General features: G+C 37.4%; 1 protein-coding gene across 1 annotated transcript; it reads right to left on the bottom strand.

Moving 5' to 3' along the window:
* Positions 1-1,500: 1,500 nt before the first annotated feature.
* Positions 1,501-23,500, bottom strand: EBAG9 (estrogen receptor binding site associated antigen 9). The gene is made up of 8 exons (XM_028533679.2): positions 22,975-23,500; positions 17,649-17,739; positions 13,944-14,041; positions 11,097-11,175; positions 10,187-10,345; positions 8,519-8,626; positions 6,062-6,153; positions 1,501-3,235 (listed from the first exon to the last, which is right to left on the bottom strand). Exons 3-8 carry the CDS (start codon positions 14,024-14,026, stop codon positions 3,115-3,117), a joined length of 642 nt encoding a protein of 213 aa, XP_028389480.1. The 5' UTR covers positions 14,027-14,041; positions 17,649-17,739; positions 22,975-23,500; the 3' UTR covers positions 1,501-3,114.

Here is a 23,500-nt window from a genome sequence, read left to right as displayed (position 1 = left end):
CTCTGAGCGGATCTCAAAATTGGTGAATTGGTGTGATCAGATCAATACACAGGCAAAGTACCTGCATAAACAGCCATGGCTGAGATGGTCTTGGGCTGGCCACAGACTGGAGCCCAAGTTTCTCTGTAAAAACTGCTGCTTGTGGATTAGCAGTGTCAGCAGCAGTTCTGCAAGGGTAGAATAAGTTGCACAAGGTGGGGTAAGGGTGTTCCTAGAATAGAGTCTCTTTCCAGCCCTGAAGATCGAGGCTTCTGGTGAAATAGCCTATTACTACTCTGAAAACTTCCTCTAGTTACTGAGCATCACCAATGGCCATGACTAAGGAGCACTGAAAATAAAAGGTAGAAGAAAGCAAAGTAAAAAACAAAACAGGTGACTGTAAAAGGAGTCACTGGCTGTTGCTGTAACCTTGAACAGCTTTGGTTGTACAAAAGAGAAGTGAAGTAAATACACTAAAAAGATCTCTCTTTGATATTAGGACAGAGTGACTCAATTTTTAAATCTATGCATATGGTAAAAACAAGTAATTAGCTACTAAAATAAGCTCCTTGTGGGCCCACCATCTTCTGCAGCCCCCCAGTCCACCTGAGCAGGGAAGCTCCTTCCCTGGGACAATTCGTAGGTCCTAGAGCACTGCATGCCCTCCCCCTCCATCTGGCCTCAGCCAGAGCCACTCACTTGGGTACTGTTGCATTTGCTTGCATATCTCATGAACGATTTCCTTTGAACAAGGTGCTAGAGTGTGTGAAAATCATCACAGTACGTTGTCCCCAAGGATTAAACATGTGCAAGTCAGCCATATCTGGCTCAAACTCTTCAGTAAATACATCATTATTGACAAAATTTAGGCTTTTCATAACATTGGCATTGGTTAGATTTCGACGAGAGTGGCAGCTTGTGGAGTGGTGTTGGGAAGCCCCATCATCCAGATGCCAGTTTCTATGGCTGCACCCTCCTTCCCAACCACCCATCTTCAACCAGGAATGGTTGCTGCCCTGGCCAGAGGCAAGTGCATGTCAAAACTGAGGAGCTCAGAAGTTGAATCTTCATTGTCAGTTCTAAAATGCCACTCACGTTACTTAAGATGGGCCAATAGTGAACGAGAGGACATCTCTTGCTAAAGCTTACTAAGAGGAAATAGCTGGAGACCATGAATGCGCACATAAAACAAAAACACAAAGTTAAGTTTCAGATGTCTAATTACTTATCTCAGTACACGAAATGCACAATTCGGATACTGGGTGGCCCTTCACTTGTTCTACCTGTGCCTGTATTTTTTTCTTCTAACAAGCTTCTAAAACAGAAAATTCTTTATTAAGAGAACAAAAACAGAAACCATAAATTTAGAAGCTAAAGAGCCAGTTTGCTAATGTGAAATGTTTGTCAGATGTATTTATTTCTAAGCAGTCTTTATTTCTAAAAACACAGAAAGCAAATAAAACCCAAAATCTCACACACATGAAAATTATAGCTAAAGCAGACTTCAATACTTGCCATATATTAGGGAAAAGCAGTAAAATTTATTGTACTAACAGGGAGGTGTATCCTTTACGAACCCCAGATTTAGAAAATCATGTAGTATCCCCATATCAACTAAATATATAAATACAAATGAGGGAAGATAATGTACATTTATATATCAGTAAATTTTTAAGTCTAATTCTATTTACTGGGAGTTTGTTGGTAAAAACTCCCTAAAAAACCTGTATCTGAAAATGTGATTTCAGCTATAAAAAGCAGCTTTTTACCAGAGTTAGATTTCGGCTCATTCCACAATCACATTTAGTCTGGAAGATTAAGCTAAGAACTTAGGGAGCTCTCACTGCAGAGTTCATCATCTTATTATAAAGTATCACTTTAATTCGTGTATATTAGCAGTATTCAGCCTGTAGAGAGAGTTCCCATGACATTTTAAAAACCAACAAAATGTTAATTTGGGGTAACTTTTAAGAAAGTAAAAGTCTTTAAAACTTTGAAAGCCTGAGAAAACCAGGCTGGATGTATTTTAATTATGGAGAAAGAAAACAGGATTTTAAACTACTAAATCTACATTTTCCCTGTGAACACTGTATATATCTTATTTCCTTAAAACTGTTTTGGAGCCAGTCAACACTCCAAAATAAAACCACTGTTATTCCAATCTTGGTCTATAATTTATCAACGTTATCTTAGCCCAGAACACAGGTAACCTGTATTATGTCAGGTATATAAAAGCGACACAGAAATCATCTAAAAGTGTTGAAATGTCAGAGCTGAAGACTTTCTGCATTTGTAAGTTAGTGGCTTTTGGGGAGGAGGAACTGAGGTACTTAAAGAGATCATAACATCTTAAAATCTACAACAAAAGGGAAAAACTACTGATACTAGTTTTTAAAAATCACACGTTATAATAATGTAAAACAAAGCTGCCATTTTATCTGATTTTCAATGTTTAAACATGCAACATAAATTATAAATAACATTACAACACCATCTTAAAGAAAACAAAAATGTACAAAATCATAATGATAAATAAAATTATTGCATTTAATGTCATTTTATTTGAAAACCGAAATCAGTGAGTTCTTCGATGCTGTACTGAATACAAACAGTAACAGTTTAAACGAGAGGAAACGTACGCCAACACCAGCTTCCGGCAACGATAAGAAAGTTAAAGCCCTGCAGTTCTGTCTGATGGAGGTTGGGGAGTCATGGAAACGAAATACTTAAAATTATTTATTTTATCATTATGCACATTGAAGGAAAGCATTATAGACAGCAGAGTTCTTTCCCACCATAAAATTATTTACACCCATTTATTCAGCTAGAAACACTAGCTTGAAGAGGTACTGGTATGATCCATTTGTGATAGCTTCTCTACGGCACACAATTGTCTTCTACTGGAGCATGTTGAAGAAAATATCGTCTCGTAAGTCTTTTCCACGCTTCTGAGTCTCAATCACTAAAGTTCAAAGTACTGTGACAGAATCCCGGTGTCCTGAATGGCCTGATGAATGCACTGAAATCAAGCAGTGTGTTTGTGTTCTGAAAACGCTCTTAGAGCCATACAAATGTTGTTTGGGCCGTGGGTCACATATTTCTCCTACTGGCACTATGACATTTGAAGGACATTTGTTATGAAAGTTTCACACCAATTTTGTTTTGTTCCTTCTTCATTAGCCGCTGTGCTTCCTTTTCCATCTTCTTTCTTTGCTGTTCTGCAGCTCTCTTTTCTCTATCTGCTATCTTCTGCTGCCTGGAAAGAAACATATTCTTATTTTTACCTTCAGAAAATACCACACAAGTAAAATGGCTTATACATTCCAAAAGGAAAGAGCAGTGCATTTTTTACCAGCATCAAATGGAAGTAAAAAGTCTTCATTCTTTTCACTTTCAAATGTCAAAGATTTAAAAAAAAGTATTTCTGTCAATCTTTAGAATATAACTTACAAATTAAAAAAGGTATTATCTATTTTTTACAAATAAGTAAAATGGGACACGAAGGCTAAGTAACGAGACTGAAGTCGTCAGATTAAGTGTAAGGATAAGAAGCCACATCTCCTGATCCTCATCTTCAGATTATTCCCACTAAACCACTACTTCCCTTTGATCGCATCCTTTTCTTGATACCACTCTGAACAGCCTGACATAGAGGATTCAGTCTCCTTTTATTACGATTAAAAAACAGTTAGTGAAGGATGTCAAGAACAGAGATTTGTAGAACACAATTTAAAAAAAAGGAAACTTAAGATAGGCCTTCCAACTAGAAGCTAGATTTCTATTTAAGGATTAAACAGAAATTTGTATTAAGGTGGCTATGTACTTATCACACATCATGAGAGCAGGAGTGGGCGATGCAACAGATCGAAGGGCAGGAGCGGAAGTTGGTCCCGGATCTGAAGGTTTAGGTTACGAGAAATAAGCAGCATGCAAAGCTGAGGAAGACAGCTGCAGGCCACCACTGGCATGGGCAGGCAAACTAGGTTACAGTGCACAGAAAAACCCAGTGTGGACCACCTACATGTGGGACAGCAAGCTGACTGCCATGAGCAAAATGTACGTGCAAAACTTACTCACACTTATAACTGGGAGTAAGCAAAGTTACAAATGACCAAAACTCAAGAAAGCAGAAACTTGTTGTACGCAACATTTTGACCATCACTGTCGATAAACTACAGTTTCAAAAGAATGGTTTTTAAAAATCTACTTCTCACTAGCTCTTCCCACTTTCAAGCAAAACTGATAATTTGCACTAAACAAGTCAATATGACCACAGTAGAAAGGGAGAGAGGGACAAAATTATTAAAAGCTGCCTAGGTTACAAACAACTAAGATAAGCAAGCTTTGACCTGGTCAGTAGCTGAAACATAAATATCAGCAACTGATGTTTCTGACACAAGAGGAAACTTAAAGATTACTGCAGACAAAACATATTTTCCCCGTCCAGACACATGGAATTACTAACGTACCAAAGTCTTCTTTCCTAACGATACTGATCACAGTAGTGCTGGGACTTCAAAGGGGCAATGGGAAGTAGGCCAACTCGCAGGCTTTGGAGTATGGACACACTTTTAAAATTCGCACTGTTCATTCAGGGGAGGTAAAGGAAGCGCCATGTCTCCGTGGCTGTACTCATGCAACTGGCAGCAAGAAGCATGTCTCACTGACTACCAGGCTCCCTCTCCCAAGCTTAGTGTCTTCATAGCGTGTAAAACACTAAGTGTGGGGGTCTGGTCTTGCTTCAGGCAGGACACAAAAGGCAGGGTGGGAACAGAAGGTTTTGTACAGAAACATGTGAATTCATAGGCTCTATAGTGATGTCATTAAGATTACTGGGTTCCGAATGAACAGCCCTTTCCATTATACTTGTGAGTAAGAACACAGATGCCCAAAATGTTTTAAATACTCAAACCTCAATATCTATGATTTATCCAACAAATAGAGTAAAAAAAAGGTGGTTTATCTTTTCTGATGATCCATACAATACAAATGCTGCCATTTAGAATTTTTAAAATACTTTCTTTATACTGAGCAATGATCAGATAGGAAGTAAATATTTAAAACTCATAACTTTATTGACTTTTAAAATGGACCCCTAACTGTGAGGGAAAAATTGATGAAAACAAGGGCAAGACCAAAAGAGGGAAAAAAAAGTCAGGCATGACTCCCAGTTACTTAACTGCACCCTCTGCTGGTTGCTCAAGGTAATAGTAATTTACTGATAAAGACAGGAAAGGGAAATACAAAAATGAAACTGGTTGTTTTGTTAAAATAGTCAAATAAAGGGCAATTAACTTTCTATCTCCATTATTAAAAAAAGCTTTTAAGATAAAAATGTATAGAGCTGTATTTTACTATATAGCCTTTCAAACTGCAAAAGTAATTTAGATATTTAAACAACTGAGTTTTCATCAGTGATGACAGTCACAAACTCTCTTATGGTAAATTTTCTTTTTACTCTTTGATCCAATCCAGCAGGAGCAAGAATTATATTTATTACTCAAAACAAAGAAACAAGAACATGCCCTGGCTGGTATAGCTCAGTGGACTGAGCATAGGCTGCGAACCAAAAAGTCACCAGTTCAATTCCCAGTCAGGGCACATGCCTGGGTTGAGGGCCAGGTCCCTAGTGGTGGCCATGTGAGAGCCAACCACACAAGGATGTTTCTCTCTCTCTTTTTCCCTCCCTTCCCCTCTCTCTAAAAGTAAATAAATACAATCTTAAAAAGAAAGAAACAAGAACATAACAGCCAATGAAAATAAGCCTGCAAACCTCCAGTATATTTTTCTGACTTCCATTATCACCTTACAGGGCTTTTGTGTACATCAATTTCTTATTTGCCATTAACAAAACTATTCTTTTGCTTCTACAGTGCTTTAAATTCTTGGTTTCTATGAGATTTTAAGCATATAAAATAGCATCTGTGGTCTGAAATACAAACAAAAGCATCCCGTATTATCTAAGATTCAAATGAGAATAAAGAATTTAACATGTGGCAGAGTAAGCTTTCTCGACCCGAAGGGCACCGTGAACAAACCCAGTACTTCTCTGCAGGTGGCAATGTACGTATTACTCAAGTACCTCAGGACTTCTTCCGCCTGCCAGGCTGCGTCTGCTTCTTCTTCCCACGCATTGGTATTTTCCTGCCAGGTGTCTAAGTCACCTAATTCAGGCTACAATACAAAACAAAACAAAATTACACCTGTGAAGAGCCATTCTCTGTCCCCTGGGCAGTCAAGAAGAGCATCTTTCATCCCCCCGTGTCTTCCCCATCCTACACGAGGCCCAAACGATTTGTGCCCTCTCTGCCTGGAACTGAGGGGTTCCTGTGACGGTCCTGGCAAGTCCAGCTTTTTTCCCATGTTGTTTCAAAGAATACTCCTCTACCATGAACTTTTCTTTTTTGCCCATTTTAGTTTGGAATGGACAAGAATAAAGCAACTGTTCCTGTTTCTTTTCAATCAGAGGAAGGGCCGGGGGTCGGGGTGGGGCAAGGGAAGGTGGAGTCAGAGGTGCTGACTGGGCGAGTCTGAGGCGGGAGGTGAACGGGAAGATCCGAAGTTTCCAGACCAGCACAGCCACCTGCACTTCAGCAGAATCAGTGGGCAGACTTCTCAGTGGCACTCACTGTCTGGGTCCCAGGCAAAAGTGACAAATCAGGGAAAATTTATTCTTTATCAGGGTACTTCTATATTGTGCTTACTTTTGCCTGTCCTACTTATCACAACAATAAAAATGATAAGTTCCAAAAAAAAATAGAATGTGCAATTTTAAAGAAGAACTTTATTTGAGGAATGAATAGTAAAATACTTTTGGTGTAGCAACCCAAGTGCAGGAGGTTACCATTCTCCCCTAGGCAACTCCTCCTTGTTTTGTCTGCTTGGGAGGAAGATGTGTGGGAAAGGCATTGGAGACATTATCTACACTATTTAACCCTCCCCAACTCTGTCAGCAGTTATGTATTTATAACTTTATGAGCTATATTAACGTTATAATATCTTACAATTCCTGTTAGGTGGTATACATGTACTAATTTACTGGTAATGTCTGAACAACTTGACTACTCTAGAGCATGTGTACATGAATAATGTTTATAATTTAGATATATAAAATAAAAATGACACATTCCGGTGATTATGCTCCTTTAGAGAAATATCTGTTTGCTATTGTGCTATCATAATAGCATGTACCTGCAAAGGAGTTATCAACATCTCTAGTATTTATTACACGTGTGATCATGTATTTAATGTTGTGCCTTCCCCACAAGAACGCATATTCTAAGGCAAGGGCCTTGCCTGTTTTGCTCACTTCCCACCACCTTACTAGCGCCTAGCACAGCATCTGGCATTAGCAAAAATAGTTTTTGATCAATGAATAAGAAACATAATAAACACAGGTCCCCTGAAGACAAAAAGGAACCTGTTCCATTTAAATAAATGGAATAGATAGATAAATAGATAGATGTGGTGGCTTAAAACTATGTCAGCAAATTCTTTCATACTCCTTTTAAGAGGTGGGGCATAATTCTTCTCCCCTTGTGCATGCGCTGGATTTAGTGACTAGCTTCCAATGAATAAACTAATGTGGAGGTTGCAGTGTGTCACTTTTAAGACTAAGTTACAAACAGGCCTTGTGGCTTCACCCCTGGCATGCTCTCTCTCTTTTTTTGGGGGGATCACTTGTGGGAAAGCCAGCAATTACGTCATGAGGAAACGCAAGGAGCCCCATGAACAGCTCCACTGCGAGGAACTGAGGCTCGTGTGGCCAACCAGCACTAATTTCCCAGACATGTATGTGAACCACCTTGAAATGAATCCTCAGATGACCACAGCCCCAACTAATGACTTACGGGAAACTCATCAGAAGCCCTAAGCCAGAACCACCCAGTTTAGTCTCCCCTGGATTCCTGACCCACATAAACTGCGTGAGAAGAAAAATGTTTACTGCTGTGTAACTGTGGGGCTGTTACACAACAATAGATGACTCATATAACCAATTAATAATTACTAATCAATAATCAATCAAAACATAGTTAAACTTAGGGCTGGACCTTAGTGGTTTAAAAACTTCAAAGGTAATTCTGAAATGTTTCCAAGGTTAAGAATCACAGTTATAAACTTTCCTCCTTACTTTTATCCTTAAAGGTGTTGCATTTAAGTCAAACACATGTAAACTCAAATCACTCTTTAAAAGTAAATAAAAGCTACTAGGGAAACAATATACAACTCACTTAAAAAAACAGGCTATTATGGTTACATTTTAGTGGTAATGTCTTTACATGTGATATTTTCGAGTAACATTTTATTTCTATCTTTCATGAGTACTGTGAAATGGGACTGTGACTATAGTATCAGATGTAATTTACAATCTCTGAAAGGACAGGAAGAGTAAAAGACCAGATTCACCTCTCTCGATCTGCTCAACCTGGTTCACAGAAATATTAAGACAAATACTAAGTTAAATTCATTTTTATTTTTTCTTCTTTAAAGAAAACAGAATCAAAACCAACCCTTGCTTAGGTACCATTGACATACTTACTGACTGATGAATGAAAGGCATGTCCTGTGTGGCTGCTAATCTACTAGAGAACCCTGTGCTGCCATCTGGGATGCCAAAATTTAGTGGTTCTCTCTTCTTAACAATGATCTGCAAGGTTAATTGAAATAGAATTATGGGAATATTTTATACATCACTATATATAAAGAGAGACAAAATAATTTACTGACCAAAGCATTTTATAATCATTTAAAATAGCTCTGTCATCTTTTAAAATTCACAACGTAAGAAAATTTTTAAATAGTCTATAAAAAGCACCAAAATTTTCAGGCAATTGTCACATGGATCAGTCACATACGGAGAAACATTGTATTTCACTTAAAAAATAATAATAGTAAATTTTCCTCTTTCTCTTTCCTCTTTCCCAGACTCTAGATCCCCAAAATATTAGGTACTTTTAGTTACAGTATTAAATAAGAATATGTATTATGTCCTATCAAAAGTATAACCAGCTCTCTGTACATGTGGAAATCTATGAATTTCCACATGTACAGAGCAAGCAAGAAAGGATTTTCATTCTAATTAATTTATTAAGGTACTATTGTAATATACCGGGTTATTATTAAGAGCTGTAATATATTTCCAAAATACTAAGAAACTCACTTCAATTCCTTAAAATATATACAACTTAATGCTATTCAGCACTGAAACATTTGGACAACTCAACAAAAGCAATTATGATTACAGAATATAAATTTATCAGTCTTGAAAATGTAAAAATACACAGCTGAAACTGGATGAAAGGCAGAAGAAGGTAGAATAAATAAGGTCCTTATTTTATAAAGTATATTTATAAGAAATATTTTCTATGCTTGATTGAAGAAATGGAACTTTAAGGTTTTTTTTTTTTCATAGCAGAGTGACTAGTGAAGTAGACTGGAATAATAACATTATAAACTTTGAAAGAGGGGGAAGAGGGCAAGGGCAGTATGAAATAAACCCTCATTTACCATGGCACGAAGTCAGTGGACAGTGTCTGTCAATGGTAAGTCAAGACACAGTGGTGTGAGCCCAAACAGAAAAAGTCACTAGTGGCTGCGTCTGGGAGGTAGAACTGCCCAGGGAGAGTGATGGGGCAGAAGTCTGTTGCTTTTATCTATAAGCTCTTCCACAGTCTATGATTTAGAAATATTTTTTCAAGTATATGTTCTACTTGGTTTTAAAAAAGAAAAATACTCAGCCTCTGCTCTTTTTCCCTTATATCCCTGCATCCGTATTTAACCCAAAAGGGATTAAATGAAGTATGAATGACTAACACAAACCCACAACAATTACTCCAAGTTCTCAACTCTACGTTAGGAACAATGGAAAGCACTCATCAGTTTGCTGACATCACTAAACTGTGAACTCTTTCAAGGTTAGACCTGTGTCTTATTCAACTTAGCCTTCACAGCAGACACTGGAATGTTGGCTCTGATATACAGTAGACTTTCAATAAATGTTTAGATATCATTTTAAAAGGAGCACAGATTACTAGATCTGTGTCCGGGTCACTTGAATATATAAAATTCATCTTCAAGGTGACAGATACAACAAATTAATAATTAGAAACAGGCTTTCTCAGAATACTAATCACTAGAATACTGTCTAATTTTCACTATGGGAATCTGAAAAGCAATTTATTGCTAAAAACACAAATCTTTAACATACTTTCTGAGTTTTCCTTATAGTTGGTGTCATGTCCTTAAAATAGTCAGGTTCCAGTTGTTCCAAAGAATTCTGCTGTGTTGCCACGTTCCCGTTCCCTCCTTCAATCTTTACACTTGTGGGCGCATCTTCATCCCAGGAAGTCCACTCTTCGACATCTGTCTGAAGTTAATTGATCAACAATGTCAGTCATGCAGGGTGAACCTAATCGAAATCTCCTTCATCGTTTATTGGAAAAATTGGCTTGCTAAAACATTAGCTGTCAAATGTTTTTGACCAATAGGGAAATAAAAATTTTATTTCACATACCAAAACTACATGAAAAGTTTTTAAAAAGTACCTTTACTCTGAGATAGACATTCTGTTCTATCCATTTAAAACAAACAAACAAACAAACAAAGCAAATGCTTTGAAAATTGAACGGACATTAGAACTACAGCCAACAAAAGGACCAAAACTTGCAGCCTAAGCCTATCCAGGTCAACTACCCGATAAACTAAAGAACATCAACATTCTTGATAGAATTTAAATAAGGTAAGAGTCTCAAACATATTCAGAATATCCATGAAATAACCCAAAATTATTCAGCACAAAAAGAAGCAAGGGATCTCAACTCATGTGGACAAAGTCAGTCAAGATATATATGTTGGAATTATCTAAGACTTTAATATAACTATTGTAAACGTGTTCTAACAAGCAATAGCAAATGCTCTTGAAACCAATAAGAAAAAAAGAGAAGATCTCAGCAAAAAAATAGAAAATAAGGAACCAGAAAAAATGTATAATCAAAATATGTAACAACAAAAATCAAGACCCTGACTTCCAAATTAATTTTGTGACATAGTAAAGGATCTGCAACTCAGTCTGAAAAATATGGTTCTGGAACATTTATTCAAACTTTAAAGAAAATTACCTGTTTTGGAACTGATGAATAATCCACTGTAGTTGGCAAAGTTATCTGGTCTCCACTTAACTTCCGTCCTCTGCCAGACCTAAAACAAAAATGAAATAATTTATTTCAAGAACTACCAAAGAAAGCATTGGTAAAAGCACTGTGGGCAGTAACTTAAGGCTTATAAAAGATATTTTCTGAATTTAGAATTATTTATTTTAACAATTAACAGTTTCTCATTAAGACATGAAACAAAAAAGCATGCTTCAGGTATCTTATGTATTTAAAATCTTGGATCATACAATAAGTATAACTGCTTTTTGGCTTAGAACTCCGAATTACAGACAAACTCACAAAGAATATAAAACCAAAAACAAAAATGCAGTGGTTTCAAATCATGCAGCTTAGATATCTGTGATTCCTACAGGTGAGGCTCTGGGACACCTGTGCTGTTTCAACCAGGGAGGCTTGGCTTTTGTTTTACATATTTGGCTTCTTGGAAAGTTCACCTATCAAATTAATAAGACAGTTGAAAATCACTGGGCTGAACTAAACTGTAACTGATAGGTTTTAAGGAGTAGTAGGAAAAGTACTATATTAAACAAGATAGGTATAATTCAGATGTTGAAAGCATGGGCTATGCAACCTGTATAAACCATGATTTTCAATATTATTTCTATTATGAGTCTAGTTGGAATCATCTAACCTCTCAGCCTCAAAATGCTCACCTGTAAAATGCAGGTATTAAGCCTATTTTGTAGGGTTGTTGTGAGGATTTAATTACGTGATAATAATTAAAGCAACTAGACAACTAGATAGTACCTGCTATGTGATATTTAGAAAAGGTAGCTATTATAAATGGTCACTTGCTTCTTTTCAAATAATCTATAAAGCCTCTATTAGATCTAATTGCCCAAATCTGCTATTTTTACTACGAAATTAGAAATCAAACTTTGTTTAAAGGATAAATAGAAAAGTAACAGTCTACTACTAAATTTATGATGTAAACCTGATATTTTAGAGCACATAATCTAGGTCCCTTCTGACACTTTAAGAAAAGCTTATTCTAAAAAAGGGTCAATTTTTAAAAAAAATGAACATAAAATCAATCCTAAATGTATTTATATAGACGATAGAAATTTATGTGACAAAAGAAATGTCCTTAATATTTTTAAATCAAATGTAGATTTTTATACTAAAAGCAATCTATGTTCAACAGAAGTTTTAGAAAATATAGATTCCAGAGAAAAACACTCTAATTTCCACTACTGTTAACACAACTACTTCTTTTAACCTCTGGACTTCTGGCAATTAATATTCATTCTTGTGATGCTTTACCTAGTGAATTTCTGGCCATTGTCCTCATGTCTGAACGATTTTGAGCACTTTTTCTACTTCCCAAATCTTGTCCTCTTCCTGAGTGACTTCAAAACAATCACCTAAATTTCCCATTTCTTTCTTGACCTCTTCTTATCCAGCAATCATCTCCACTTACTCCTATGGCCATATCCTGAACGCACCCCCCCACCACCCTTTTTTAAATCCCAGATCACTCTAATTCTAACAATAAATTCAATGCCACTTAACCTTCAGGGATTTGGTAACTATAAAATGGCCACTTTGCTAGAGAATACATTCCTAAAGAACACTCCCTTGCAGCTAGAGGGCCATATATAACTAAGCTCTGGACAGCAAGCTGAGAACAGAACTGTTTTGTGCAACATCTAAATCACGTCCACTGAAAAAGAGAGCTGATTGCCCTCCAATTCCTACTCTTAATGTGCCAATATCCTTAGGTCAAAAGAAATAGTTCCACTGATTATGTAAGTAGGCCCAAACAACTTAACACTTATGTATGTCCTAACTGGTTGGTAGCCATCTGAAAAAAAAAATACATTATCAATTTTAAGAAAAATAATACTTTTGTTTCATTTTTAAGCACGCTGACTTGCTAACAGAATGTGCATGCCTGCTGGACATGGCACGACTTGGACAATGCACAACTCCTCAAGCCTTGGAATCAGATTGGATATCACCACCCTCATTTTCTGTTCCACAGTAATTCTGGTTCAGTATTTGCTTTTAATTACAGTCTAAAATTCTAGCTGTGCAAAGATAAGTCACCAAAAATACAAGTAAACAAAAGCTTATCTCAAGCATTTAAGAACATCCTCAAAAGTAGTGCTACAGGATCAAATGTTGCAAATGTGACCCTCTTTGAGCCGGTAGTTTGCACAGCAATTAAAAGATGTTGACTATTACATTCACTGGCCTTTGCTGGAAAATTAAACAGACCCTGTGACACTCCTGTGAGTTCAGGGCGAAGACCTGAAGTGCCTGAACACACAGTCCAGACACTGCAGACAGGGAATTCCAGTCTCTGGATGAGTTATGGAAGCAGGATGACTTTTCTGACCGGCGCTGCCTATACATTATGGTGTATTATTTGAAACTAAGCTTAAAAAAGAAATGATTTTATTTGGGGCTTTTCTGTTAAAGTTTTTAAAATATAAAAATAACATACACATTGTAGTCTATAAAGAAACACCTATGCCTAATTCCACCTAACCATCTTAAGACATTCTGATATGAAACAACCATATATATCAAAACCCTCTGATAATTTTAATGATAAAAATTAGTTTGCTTATTTCTGAAATTCTACAGTGCTAGAAATGTTATTTTAATATGATTTTCAAAGAAAAAATCTGAAGTGGAGAAAAAATATTTTAGAAATACCAGAGATTAGTGAATGAATACTACAATCAAGAAATTTACTTTAAATATAGTCTGTCCTGCTTTATAGTTATGAAGGTATCCAACTACAAAGGAGATAAATAGGTGAATCTGAACATAAAATTTGTTTACCTGCATATTAATCTCTTGAGGAATGAGAATATTGTTGCTAAGCAGGTACAAACTCTGAATAACCGAAACTGTGTGATAGCCATGGTGGGAAGCAGAACCTGTGGAAAGGGCACAAAAATAAATGCATTAAGTGAATTTTATAAGCCATACTCCTGTTCTGAAGTCAAGCTTAAAAGTCCTATTATAAGTTGTGAAAACCAAGCATATTTTTTTACTTTTCCTTATAAGAAAAGTATATTTATTTACTTTACTTTTCTTTACTGTGCTGCATATATAGCATAGTAAATTAAAAATTAAAATATAGTGGTTTGGCTCAGTAGATTGAGTGCTGGCCTGCGAACTAAAGGGTGATTGGTTCGATTCCCAGCTAGGGCACATGCCCGTGCTATAGGCCAGGTTCCCAGTTGGGAGCATGTGAGAGGCAACCAATCTGTTTCTGTCACACATTGATGTTTCTCTCCTTCTTTCTCCCTTCCTTCCCTTCTTTCTAAAAAAAAATAAAAATAAAAACTTAAAACAATGTAAATCATTAGAGGTCCAGGATGGTGGCAGTGAAGGCCACTGAACTCTCTTCACCCCCTCCCACGAGCAAACTCATATACAGACAACAATTACTCCTGTACAACAGAAAGCTGAATAAATAGCATCTGAGCAACAAACAAGAGAAAGAGGCCAAATAGAGGAGGCTGGGAAGTAACAGGAGCTGCAGAAACTCTGTGGTCAGGAGGAGCCAGTGAGGACTATTTTTTGTTTTCCCCCACTTCCATGTGGTGGGTGGGTGCTCTATTCCTGGGCTCTGACTTATCTGCAAGATCACCACAGCTGTTCCCAGCTACACTGCCCTGAGCTTTTTGCCTTGGGAACAATGGGAACAAGCAGGAAAAACAGGGTGTCACCAAAACAAAAATTGTAAAAACTAGCAAAGTGATACCAACAAACAGCCTGTCCAGAACCCTAGGAGCGGGCTAAGGAACAGCAGGGGCCACTAGGAAAAATGGAGCTAGGCCATGGGATTGGAATATGGGAGCCACTTGTGCACCAAGCCATGTTCCTCCAGGATGCAGGTCAGAGGCTGGAGCACTAAGGGCGTGGCCTGCAGCCGGTCCAAGCCTTTATGAAGCCACGTTGAGGAGTAACTGAGAGCATGCCTTGTGGATGCCCTGCCTGGGTGCAAAGGTCTGGCTTTTGCTGCAGATTCCCAGCCCCTCCCACTGAGGAGCATTCTGCCTAAGAGGCTGTGCAGGGTTTCCAGGGTTTGTTCCTCTGCTGGTGGGCCACAGGTACGGGCAACTCACTGCATGCAGGACTAGGACATGGGAGTCTCCCCCATCAGCCATGCAGTGGCAGGCAGGAGACGGTTCTTACACTGAGCATGAGAAAGGCTAGCAAGGTAATTGATTAAGAGGAAAAAAAGACCTCTGATCCCTTCTGGTACCAGATAGGGGATGAAAACAGGGGAAGGCAGGCACCTATGAAACAGAAATCAAAATGGAAGCAGGGGAGGTACTGGACCAAAGAGACCTGTCAGTCAGTCTAGCCCAGGGAGAGAAGAGGCTGGCTGGGAGGTGGAGCAAGCAAAGCCCATCATTCCACCAGAAAGTAATATAAACCCAGGAGAACAAAGAAACTCGCTTACCCCTTGCTGCTGTTTAAGACCTGCACTCAAATGGTACATTGGCCTCCAGGAGAGGATGTCTCTCTTTCTCCCTCTCTTCCTCCCCCTCTTCTCTCCCCTTCTGTGACCTGGTGAAACATTCACTGGGGCATTTGTGTGCTCTCCGGCCTAGGAGCACAGGACCTTGTGGCTCTAGCTGATGCATGGCCATGGCCACACTGGCTCCACGTGCTCACTCCAGGAGGGAACCTGAAGCCAGACAGCAGCTGGGAACAAGCTAAGCTACCTGGATGACTGCTTAGCAGCTGCCCGGGGCTCCACAGAACTGCACTTTAGAATGGAGCAGGAACTCTGGGCTGCCATTTGTTGCCATCTTGCTGAGGAAGGCTAGGTTTTGTCTGGGTTTAGCAGAGGAGAGGCACTTTGAGATGGGGAGCTCCCCATGGTCCCAGATCATTCAACATTCAGATAAAAACCTTCTTCCTTTCTCACCAGCCTCTGACTCTAGAATTTGCCTTTTGTGGCAGCGGCCAGTTGAACCCCCATTTTTGTTCAGTAACAAAACAAAAAGGGAAGAGAGCAAGAGAAGAAAACTCAAAACTAAAATACAATTGACTAAATGGTAATAAGTATATGCTTATCAATAATTACTTTAAGTGTGAAGGGATTAAATGCTTCAATGACATATAAAGTGGCTGAATAGATTAAAAAAAGATAATTCACTGAAAACTGAAAAGAAAGATGATGTAGCAATGCTCATATCAAACAAAATAGACTTTAAAACAAAAAATGTAAAAAAAGACAAATAAGGATATTACATAATTATAAAGCAGTCAATCCAAGATGAGAATATAACAATCATAAACATCTACGCACTAAAATATATGCAATTATTAATGGTCACAAAGGAACATTCACAGTAATACAATAATAGGGGATTTTCACAACTCACTCATGTCACTGGAAGTTCCACACAGAAAATCAATAAGGAAATAATAGCCTTAAATGCTGCATTAGACCAAACTGACTTAATAGACACATGCAGAACCTTTCATTCAAAAACTGCAAAATACATATTTTGACAAGTACACAGTGGATCACAAAGCAAGCCTTACTTAATTTGAGAAAATTGATATCATATCAAGCATCTTCTCTGACAATAATGGCATGAAACTAGAAATCAATTAGAGGAAGAAAACTGAGAAAAGGCAAATACATGAGACTAAACATAATGTAACTCAATAGCTAATGGGTCAAAGAAGAAATTAAGTGTTGCTTGATAGTTAACCATGTCAATAACTGGTTGGAAAATTTATCTTGGAAATAATAATATCATCACTACATTTCTAAGAACGGTTATTGTTAGTGAGGTATTCTTGGCTTTTGAATTAAATAGACCTAGGTTTCAATCAAAGTCATTGGGTGCAGGAACGTGGAAATAATCTCTGTGCTTCAGTTCTATGAAATGAGGGCAATACTATCTATCTCATAAGATGACAGTATGTGTTACAGGAGATAATATTAGGTAGTGCTTGGCACACAGTACCTGGTCACTGAATATCAGTTCCTCTCTTTTATTAATCACTAAAGCAAATACTCTGCAGGTAAGAAAATTCTTAATTGCTAGGGTGAGAATTTTATTCTGTTATCAATAATAGTTCCACTTTCTATTTTTCTGTTAGAAGAACTGGAAATTTTAATTTCAGTTACCACTGAAGTCATTCAAGTTGAAAAATACTTATTGAACAATGGCACACAACATACAGGTGATGATCCTGTACAAGATTATGAAAAACACAAGTGTGTCTGCTTTCATCACTTCTATTAAACACTATAGTGGAAGTGCTGGCCAGTGCAATCAAGCAAGAAAAGGAAATAAAAAGCATCTGGATGGAAATGAAGAAATAAAACGGTGTGTATGTAGAAAATCCAATGAAATCTACACTCAACTACATTTTTTGTATGTTAGCAACAATCACAAATTAAAACTTTGAAACAATTATGAGCCCGGGTCAGGTGACTCAGTTGGTTGAAGCATTGTTCCCATACACCAAAAGGCTGTGAGTTTGATTCCTAGTCAGGGTACATACCTAGGTTGCAAGTCCAATCCCCAGTCTCGGTGCATATGGGAGGCTACTGACAAGACGTTTCTCTCTCACATCAATATTTCTCTCTCTCTCTCTAAAATCAATAAAAAACATATCTTTGAGTGAGGATTATAAATAAACAAACAATAATAAGCACAAAAATTATGAAATACTTAGGGATAAATCTGATGAAAGCCTTATGTAGCAAAAACAAAAAATATTGCTGAGACAAATTTAAAAGATGTGAAGATCAACTTCAAAGATGTTTTAGGTCTCAACATCTCAATATTGTTAAGAGAACAAGTCTCCCTAAATTTAACTATAGATTCAATGCATTACCAATAAAAATCCCAGCAGGATTCTTCCTCTAAACTTGACAGGATAATTCTAAAATTCACATAGAAATGTAAAGGGCTTACAATGGCCAAAACAACACTAAAAAACAAAGTAGAGGGCTAATATTACCTGATTTCAAGACTTGTTAAAATGGACAACTGGCATACATATGACCAATTGAAATTTGACAAAGATTTGAAAGCAGTTCAGTGGAGAAAAGACAGTCTTTTTGACAAATGGGGCTGGAAAAACTGGCTATCCATATGCAAAAAAAAAAAAAAAAAAGAGAACTTCAATCCGTGTTCTACACCATTTACGAAAAGGACTCAAAATGGATCACAGACCTAAAGATATAACCCAAAACTAAACTTCTAGAATTAAACAAATAGGATAAAATCTTTATGGCCCTGGGTTAGGCAAAGATTTTATTAGATAGCTATGGCACCAAAAGCAGAACCCAAAACTGTTAAAATGGGCTTCATTAAAATTAAAAACTTCTACAATTCAAAAACATTTAAAAGAATGAAAAGACAAGCCACAGACTTGGAGTACATCTTGTAAAGCACCTATCTGGTAAAGGGCTTATATCCAGAAAACGTAAGAACCTCTCAAAACTCAGTAAGGAAACAAATGATCCAAATAAGAAATGGGCAGAAGGTCAGACTAGACACTTCACCAAAGAAGATATACAGTGGTAAATAAGAACATGAAACAATGGTAGACATCATTAATCAGAGAAATACAAATTAAAACTATAGTTAAAAACCATTACACACCTATTAGAATGGCTCATGAAAACAATGACTATCCCAGGTACTAGTGAGCATGCGGAACAACTGTAACTCTCACACACTGGTAGTGGAAATGTAAAATGATACAGCCATTCTAGAAAACAGTTGGTGGCTTCTTACAAGGTTAAACAAACATGTACCATATTACGTAGCCATTCTTCTCCTAGCAATGTCCCCAAGATAAATCAAAGCACATACCTATACAAAACTAGTACTTGAATAATAGTTTTATATTTAATAGCTTGAAAATGAAAACAACCCAAATATATATCAACATGGAAATGGATAAGCAAATTGTGGTATAAACTTACAAGAGAAAACTGTTCAGCAATAAAAAGGAATGAATTGCTATTGCAAATAGTGTGGCTACATCTCAAAAAAATTACCCTGAATAAAAGAAGCCACACACAAAAATAATACATATGATTCCATATGTTTTTTAAAAACTCTCAAAAATAGAAAGAAGTCTATAGTGACAAAAAGCAGACCACTGTTACCTTGGGATGGGGAAGGAAAAGATAGGAAGGATGGATTACAAAGGGGCATCATGGATATATTTGCTATTTTGATTATGGTGATGTTTCACAGGTATATACACATTAGTCAAAACTGGTAAAATTGTACATTCAAATATGTGCAGTTTACTGTATGATTATATGGCAATTATAGCAAAAAAACTATTAAAACAATTTATGCTAAGAACACATTTTTAAATAATATGTCATTTAGGAAAGTTTTCAGATTCTGGTTAGAATCTTTTTTTTAATCCTCATCCGAGGGTATATTTATTGATTTTAGAAAGAGTGGAAAGGCAGAGATAGAGATAGATAGAGAGACAGGCATCAATTGGCTGCCTCCCACACACCCCCAGACTAGGGATTAAACCCAGGGCCACGGATCTGATTAGAATCTTTAAAAAAGTCATTAATACCATCATTCTGTATTATTTGTAACTTTTTCTGGAGAACCAATTTCCATTAATATTTAAAAACTGGGGAGAGGAGTAGTCCTCAAGGATATACAATAGTTTCCCCTTATCTGTGGTTCTACTTAGGGCAGTTTCAGTTACCTGTGGTCAACGTGGTCTAAAGATACTAAATGGAAAATTACAGAAATGAACAATGTATACATTTCAAATTGCACACATTTCTGAGTATCATAATGAAATCACCTGCTGTCTGCTCCATCCCTCACAGGACATGAACCATTCTCTTGTCCAGTGTATCCATTCTAAAAACTCAACCTGCCTGTTAGCCACTTAGTAGCCATCTCGGTTATGAGATCGACTACCCTGGTATCCCAGTGCTCTTATTCAAGTAACCCTTATTCTACTTAATTAATAATGTTACATTCACATAACTTTTATTACAGTATACTAATATAATTATTCTATTTTATTAATGGCTGTGCCTAATTTATAAATAAAACTGTGTAACAGGTACGTGTTACAGAAAAAGATGTGCATGCAGGATACAGAGAGCTCAACACCATCTGTGGTTTCAGGCATCCACCGGGGTTGGAACATATCCCCCTGTGGTTAAGCGGGGACTTACCTGTGCTGCATGAATGAAGAGCTGAGAGTAAATGTCACAGATGCTTGGTAACCAGGGTTATCACCCTGCCAAAAATGTGTGTCATTTTTCAATAAGTATTTTTCAACTTATATGACTCCAGTGGTAACTGGAAATAAAACTTCCAGTTGTTCCAACAGAAAAACAAAAAGTGGAACTTTTGAGTTGGCCAAAAAGTTCGTTTAGTTTTTCTGAACGATGGCTCTAGTAGTGTTTAGTTGTCTTGAACTTCATTCAAAACAATTTTGTTGGATTGTATTGTGACAGCTATCATATCAGCATGCATTTTTTAAAAATTCTTACCAAAATCAGTGAATTTTTGTGTAGCCATTTTAACATTGAATATGGAAAAAATACATATTTTCAGCATGCTATGCTTTATTATTTCAATAAAGGTAAAAATGCAACTGAAATACAAAAAAAAATGTGCAGTATATGGAGAAGGTGCTGTGACTGATTAAACGTGTCAAAAGTGGTTTGTGAAGAGTCGTGCTAGAGATTTCTTGGGGGACAATGCTCCATGGTCAGGTCGACCAGTTTAAGTTGAGCCATTAAATCAAGATATTGAGAAAAATCAACAAATGTTATACCACAAAGGAGACAGCTGACATACTCAAAATATCCAAATCAGTAAAGTTATTGATGAAAGTAAAAAAATGTGTTTTATTTTACAGAAAAAAACTAAAAGGACTTTTTGGCCAACCCAATATTATTGACAACAGAATAAAATTCTCAATTAAGAACTGAACAATTAAGAATTTCCTCATTCTGCAGAATATCTGCTTTTGAAATGAATGAAAGAGAGGAACTAATATTCACTGTCCACATACTGTATGCTAAGCACTACCTAATATTATCTCCTGTAACTCATACTGTCATCTTATGAGATAGACAGTATTACTCTCGTTTCACAGAACTGAAGCACAGAGAGTAAAATATATTTCCACGTTCCTGTACCCAATGACTCTGATTCAAACCTAAGTCTATTTAATTCAAAAGCCAAGAATACCTCACTAACAATAAACATTCTTAGAAATTCTTTCAATACAATTCATTTCAATGAAGATATACACTTAGCACCTACTATGTAACAGATTCTACCAAAGATGACAGAAAACACTACTGACCCACTACAGAGAAACTCTGTGTCCACTGCTCAGAGTTATCACAAGCTTGTAACAATGCAAGGGAAGAAAGAGGCAGAATCCCCATCATTCTTGCTCAGTTAGTATTTTACATCTTAGCCCATGCCAATCATAGTAGGTGATTCAAATACCTACTTGTTGATTGAACAGAAGTTAACATTCCTTGAGTACTCAATGTGTTCAAGATATAGTTTTAGACCAGCAATTTTCAATCTTTCTCATCTCATGGCAAACATAAGCTAATTACCAAAATTCTGTACCACACCAAAAATGTATTTTTTGCTGACCGAAAAATAGGTATAATTTTGATTCATTCACATCAGATGACTATTGTTGTGTTTGGCTGTTACCATTTTTTTGTTTGACAATCTAAGGGAAAAGAGGTCAGTGTTCTCACTAAATAGTCAGGTATCACATGTTTTAAGAATTCTGGCAGCACCTTAAGAATTCTAGTGTGTGCCTCTTGCAGTACACCAGTTGAAACTTGCTATTCTAGACAATGTATGTTCCATCACCTCACTGTAATCTCATGAACAGATGAGGATGACAGTGAAGCTCAGATGCACTCACGCAGGAATTACATATTGAACCCAAAGCTCCGGCTCTCCCCACGCCATATCCTATTTGTGAAACCTTTAATTTGATACTCATTGCCTCAGTTTAATTTTTGAAATGGCCTCTAGATGAGCAACTTGATAAACACGCATCTTAGGCTACCTCGCACTTTGGTTGCTTCAAAATACTTTCTAGAACTAAGTAATGCTAATATAATCTAATCTTAAAATTAAAATTTCTTTAAAAATTATGAGGAAAATACAAAAACTTGAGATTTAGTAGAATAAGTTTGATGAAGCAACCAATCCTCAGGGCTTCTGTAGAAATGACATCTGTAGGAAATGAACAGGAATGACATCTCAGCTATGTCAAACAGAAAAATTCACCTACAGTTTAAAAAAAAATTCTACATTAGAAATTGAAAGACTGTCTTTCCTCCTTGTAATTCCATGAAACCTGCTGGTGAGGTCCTTGCAGCAGACACCGTATTACAATTTGTTAAACAAGCCAATCGATGTCAGTACCCACTGGAACAAACTAGTCGCTAATCTCTGTATTTCTAAAACTACACATTCTGAATTTTTTTAATACCAACATTTGAAAAGCCATATGGTCTAATGCAGTATGAAATATCCTCAGTTAAGTATGTAACTCTCTGAACTAGGTTAAGGAATGACAAGGCTCCAAAAATAAACTTTACTTGAACTCAAATTTCAAAAACCAAAGTTTGGCAGAGTCAAGAGAAGGGGAACTAGCAGAATGTGAAAGCAAGTTCTAAGTCAAACACTTGACCACGTCTGGCAACTCAAAGTCAGGCCCTCAAATACGTGGCACTGCTGCGGCTCTCATAGAGGCAGAGTTAAGGTCTGCAGAACGACTCAAAAGTAAGGAGTTTCATAGCCAAAATGCTTTATAACTTCGGATTACCCACCTGAAATTGTCTGATGACAAACAAGATCATACCCACTGTACAGATGAGAAATACGAAAGGAGCGTTTTCAGGGTTACCCAATCTGACGCCATGCGCATGGCGTTTTCGGAAACGCTCTAAATTGCTAAAAGTGGTTGCCAGGTGGGCTGGTTATTTGGATTTTGGAAAAATCTGCCTGGGAACGAACACAATGTACAGAGGAACGACAGAAAGAACGGGCAAATTTCCCTGATGGGGCGGGTATTGAGCCTCGGGGGTTTTCTGGACTGCGCCCCGCGGGCCGATCCCACGCGTCAGCACGGCACCAGGAGGACTGGACGGCCGTGGCCCACTCCCAATCTCCGTTCCCTCACCCGAGAGGTCATCCTGACCCGGAAACAGTAGCCCAGACAAGCGGTGGGCCGTAGTGGGGGGGAACCAGCGGGAGCAGCGAAAAGGAAGGTGGGAGGGCGGGAAGTGCGAAGCCGAAGAGGAGGGCTGACCCGAAGAGTAGAGGACATCCCAAGGCCGAGATTGTGATGGGGAT

Source organism: Phyllostomus discolor, chromosome 7 (assembly GCF_004126475.2).
Source record: "Phyllostomus discolor isolate MPI-MPIP mPhyDis1 chromosome 7, mPhyDis1.pri.v3, whole genome shotgun sequence".
Lineage (NCBI taxonomy): Eukaryota > Metazoa > Chordata > Mammalia > Chiroptera > Phyllostomidae > Phyllostomus > Phyllostomus discolor.
The sequence above is the reverse complement of the archived record's forward strand: the minus strand, read 5'-3'. Positions and strand labels throughout refer to the sequence as shown.

What these genes read in the sequence shown, in the direction of transcription:
- EBAG9 (XM_028533679.2), bottom strand. Translation starts at nt 14,026, where the DNA reads ATGGCTATCACACAGTTTCGGTTATTCAGAGTTTGTACCTGCTTAGCA. An exon ending in CTCAAGAGATTAATATGCAG is followed by an intron (nt 11,176 to 13,943) that starts GTAAACAAATTT and finishes TTTTTGTTTTAG; the next exon opens with GTCTGGCAGAGGACGGAAGT. An exon ending in CAGGCGGAAGAAGTCCTGAG is followed by an intron (nt 3,236 to 6,061) that starts GTACTTGAGTAA and finishes GTTTCTTTCCAG; the next exon opens with GCAGCAGAAGATAGCAGATA.